Source organism: Austrofundulus limnaeus, unplaced genomic scaffold, assembly GCF_001266775.1.
Source record: "Austrofundulus limnaeus strain Quisiro unplaced genomic scaffold, Austrofundulus_limnaeus-1.0 Scaffold647, whole genome shotgun sequence".
Lineage (NCBI taxonomy): Eukaryota > Metazoa > Chordata > Actinopteri > Cyprinodontiformes > Rivulidae > Austrofundulus > Austrofundulus limnaeus.
In genome coordinates this window covers 81760-86425 of record NW_013953049.1, presented here as the reverse complement: position 1 = coordinate 86425, position 4666 = coordinate 81760, and the positions used below count along the sequence as shown (strand labels likewise).

Below are 4666 nucleotides of genomic sequence, written 5' to 3'. Positions count from 1 at the left end.
GTTCTATATAAATAAACAGATGTTCTACATAAATAAACTGATGTTCTACATAAATAAACTGATGTTCTATATAAATAAACTGATGTTCTATATAAATAAACTGACCCTACAATATCCAAATGTGGTTTTCTGTTTGAAAGTCAGGCTTTGCCTAAAGAAATTGCATGTACCTGTATAAATAACTAACTAGCGTTGTTAAATCAAAACACAGTTAGTTGTTGAGTTTAGAATAAAAACTGAGYCATACCTTGCAGGTGCCTCCGTTCTGACACTGTCCATGACATGTGTTTATATCTGAGGAGAAACCAGATGTTTAAATGTGACTTGTGACAAACAGGGTGAAGCTCAACAATCACTGAGGACATTTCATGCAGCTGCTACAGAAAAGAGGTTGATGCTATGGCAATAATGTGATCCATGCCTAGARGAGATGCAGACAAGCTCTGGGAGTTTGAAATAAAAGATACCATTAAAGATTTTAGAGTAAGGCTGAGGTTAGTCCAGTTTAGAGCTGGTAGAATCAGTCATAAGAGAAATGTGAAATAGACTGAGAAGCAAAAAATCCAGCAGACTTCACWAACTCACTTCTCTTCTGCTGTCATCTGTAGCTCAGCTTCACAAAGGTCAAAGAAGCCTAACCCTACTTAAACACTAGTAAACAAAGTTAGAGCTGCTTTATGCTGCTGAAGAGTATGTTCTTCATTGTAGACTGCTCTACTCAGCTAGAAGATGTTCTAACCCTAACCCTAACCCAAACCCCTGATATACAGTTTGATAAGTTAAAGAGAAGCTAAGTGAGTGAAAGAACTGGATTTCAGCTCAAAGACAGGCAGGCATGTAGAAAGAGAATTTTCTGAGCTGATACTAACTGATGTCACAGTTCTGACCCGCCCATCCACGGAAACAGGCACAGTGATATCCACCAATTAAGTTTTTGCAAGAGTAAGCATTGAGGCAAGGCTTCCCTGCACACTCATTAATGTCTGCAGAGTAAAGATGAGAGACACAAACACACTGAATGAGTGTCCAATCACCAGGAACAGCAAGATTTTAGCTTTCATAGAACTTCAGTTTAGAACTTTTCTAACATGTTCACTCCTGCTTTTTGGATGTTTTACCATAAAGTTCAGCCTTTGCTWGCATCTGACTCTGCACAGACTAGTCCCCTGCAGGTTTCCTTCCTGTACAACAGTCTGAGTTTGAGTTAATCTTGTATTTTTCTACAGGTTTCCACTGCCCCCCTCCCCTCAGGGTTCATGTCTCTGTATTGCATTCCCTGAAGGCCATCCAGTGGCATTCCAAGTGGTCAGTTTCAGAGGCAGCGCTCTGTGTGCCGCCTCACCCTGTCGAACCAACACAGCGCTTAATACTAGTCCCAGGAGGTGAGTGGCACCTGTTATCCTGCTGAAACCAAACACCCTGACCCCCCCGTTTAACAGCAACACGTCTCATGTGCAGCTCCCACAGGTAACTCCTCCCCTGCCCACTGAAAGGAGCAACATGCTTAACAGAGTAGCTGCTGCTCTTTTCCTGCAGATGTCTGCAGGTTAGACAGTGTTTCTGGATACAGGGGCTATGATAAGTTCTCACCATATTGCACTTACTTCTCTGTTATTTCCTGCCTACAGCCAAAGATAAGCCCTCTCCCCCCACACCCCCAGAAAAGTATATAAGGTCCCAAGGCTAACAGTTGCCTGGCTGGAGGTTATTTTTAGCTTTACTCGAGTTGCAAATGATACCCTGTGAGTGTTGAGCATGCATATAAACAACACACTCTATTAATGAATGGTCATGGTTAGCTAACATGATAACCATTGTTTAAGCAGCACACACTGATGCAAACCAGCAAAGATTTTAAAAACAGATTTTAAAAACCATAGACACTCTGCCCAATTTTATTAGCAAAACACATTTTTTGGCATTAATTGGATCTTTGCCTTTGTCTAAATACAGTAACAGAAAAAAGTCCTACCAATCTGGCAGGTCTTTCCTGTCCACTGTGGAGAACAGATGCATTCAAAGCCATTTTCCAGGTCAATGCAGGTCCCTCCCTGAGCGCATGGACTGGAAGCACATTCATCTGTGTCTGAAACGGAGAACTACCATTAAAGAAATGATCACAAAATTGGCTAAATTGAGAATAGTGTTCTCTGATCTTTGGTCATAGCCTCTTGCASAACGCAGACAAAAATTGCAAAACACTGTGAAAAATATCCCCATAGGCAACAATGGTATTTAGCTGAAGCAAGTGCTGAAAGCCAGACCTCTTTGGAGCTCTTTAGTTCAGACCAACTTCATGGCAGAAACATCATTTGAGACTTTTCTTTTTCTCACCTTTAGCACAGGTTGGCCCAGACCAGCCAGCAGGACAGTGACACTCAAACCCTGAAGACACTTCATGGCATGTCCCTCCGTTTGCACATGGGTTGGACAAACAGGCATGCTCTGCTAAAAAGACCAAAGTAAAGATTAGACTACTGTGGAGACATTCTGCAAGAGAAATTCTTGGTGTTAGATTCACAGACTTACCAATCTCACAGTTCCTGCCAGAGTAGCTGTCTGGACAGGCGCAGTTGTACTCGTTTGGTTCTGTGTTCATACATGTTCCTCCGTTCTTACAGGGTCGGTTGGTCCCACAGTAGTTCAAATCTGCTCAGCAGGTTATAAAATTCATTGTGTTGTCAGGTTAATAAACCACACAAACAGGACAATGACATGCAACAAGTCAATTTCTGTCAAAACAAAGACAATAAAAAAGTTTTTATAGGAAGTGTAATTTCAACATTGACTTCACGAATCTTTACCTCTGTGTATTTATTTTTAAAATGGCAACGGTAAAGATGCACAAATCACACTTTTTCCCCCTTTTCCCAAAAATGTTAAATCAATTTGGTTAGACTTCAACATGTAAGAGCACCAAACTGCAGCTTTGAGGCAACAGCTCACACAGTCACAGGGCTACTGATATCAAGGCCACATGGAAAATTAAAGGAATAATAATGGTAAAAGGAAAATTCCTACAATTTTAACAAGTGTTTCTGTGTTAAACTTGAAGCAATAGATTTTGTTGTGGCTTGGAAATACATACTCTGACAGGACTGATAGGCTACTGCCTAGCTGGAATTAAGACCAAAGTCACTGCCCACAGAAAACCTCTCAGATCATCAACAAAGTCACAATCCAAGAAATACTTTTATAAATTCATGCAATTCCTCTACAGTTTGGAGACTGGGTGTAATRTAGGGATGTATTGAGTCTAGTTTTTAAACCATCAGTCCTGTTGGTCCTATAGTGGATTTCTCCAAACTGAGGTCTTATGTCAGTGCCTATTGCCTTGGAACTTCTAAAGTAGCAACAAAAAGATAACGTTTTCCCAACAAGGACAGATAACCTGATTATTTTCTGACCTTTATCACAGAGCAGGCCTCCCCAGTTCTTTTCRCAGGTGCACTGCCAGGGTTCAGTGCAGGTTCCATGGTCACAGCCAGGATACCGCAGACACCTGTCACACAATGGGCCATCCCAACCGTAGTTACACCTGCAGCACAAAAACAAAACTTCTTTGTATCAGAATCATTGTTCTAATGAGAAGTATTGTAGTAGTAAGATTTGTTTCAGCTTTGGTTGGGCTCCCTAAATTTAAAACAGTTGTCACAATATTTCATGTTTTGCCATTTAATGGGTTTCTGGAAACTGAATCACGATAAAATTTCCTGTGTATCTTACAGGAAAAGCAGGGATTTTATTTATTTATTTTGTGGAGGAGAGAAAAGTCTATTTTTTGGAAGAGGGGGCTAGTTACACGGAGCATATCATTTTAAAAATAATTTGGAATAAGGGTTCAATATGGGCTAGGATTGGTCTTCTCTGGAGGCGGGGGTGGGCAGTGTGGACAGTGAGGAGTTAGTTATTCTGTTGGTTTATGGCAACATGCTGTTATTCCAAGACCAGTGGTAGGTTTGCCCCACCTGTCCTGTCATTTCTCTGCTGAACCTATTTTTGGGAGCAACCACCCTCCCTCTTTACTTCCATCCCGTCCTCAAGTCAAACACTTGAAACTAGCAGGCGATCCCGCAGCAATGATATACGGCTGTGTATTTAGCTGTTATGGTTTGGTAGTGAGCTGAGCAGTCCAGGAAAGCTGTGCTTGGACCAGAATAAAACCTACAGATCTGGACTGAAAACACAAATACATTACAGACTTCCTGAAAGTTGAAACATTGTTAGCAGTATGATTAAATACATGGGGGTTCGTCATRTAAACGGTGGGTTGTCGGTTCAAACCCCYGCCCTGTCTATCTCAGTTGTTGTGTTCTGGGCAAGACACTTCACCTGCCCTGCCTGCTGCTGGTGCTCAGAGAGCCAGGTGAGTTAGCATGAGAGCATCACCTCCTTCAGTCTGTCCGAGGGCAGCTGTGGCTACAATGTAGCTTACCACCATCACCGTATTAATGTGTGAATTAATGTATGAATGTGTGTATGAATGTCTGAATGTGTGTATGAATGTCTGAATGTGTGTATGAATGTCTGAATGTGTGTATGAATGTCTGAATGTGTGTGTGAATGTCTGAATGTGTGTATGAATGTCTGAATGTGTGTATGAATGTCTGAATGTGTGTATGAATGTCTGAATGTGTGTATGAATGTCTGAATGTGTGTGTGAATG

The 4666-nt window shown here is 41.5% G+C and overlaps 1 protein-coding gene across 1 annotated transcript in view; it reads right to left on the bottom strand.

The window, feature by feature from the left end:
- LOC106531532 (protein jagged-2) overlaps window positions 1–4666 on the bottom strand; it is a gene marked incomplete at its 3' end in the record, with an annotated part of 66051 nt that overhangs the window by 31782 nt on the left and 29603 nt on the right. The window contains 6 exon segments of the mRNA XM_014027418.1: window positions 248–294; window positions 870–983; window positions 1973–2086; window positions 2335–2448; window positions 2530–2649; window positions 3408–3538. Of these exon segments, the coding sequence (XP_013882872.1) occupies window positions 248–294; window positions 870–983; window positions 1973–2086; window positions 2335–2448; window positions 2530–2649; window positions 3408–3538 (640 nt within the window).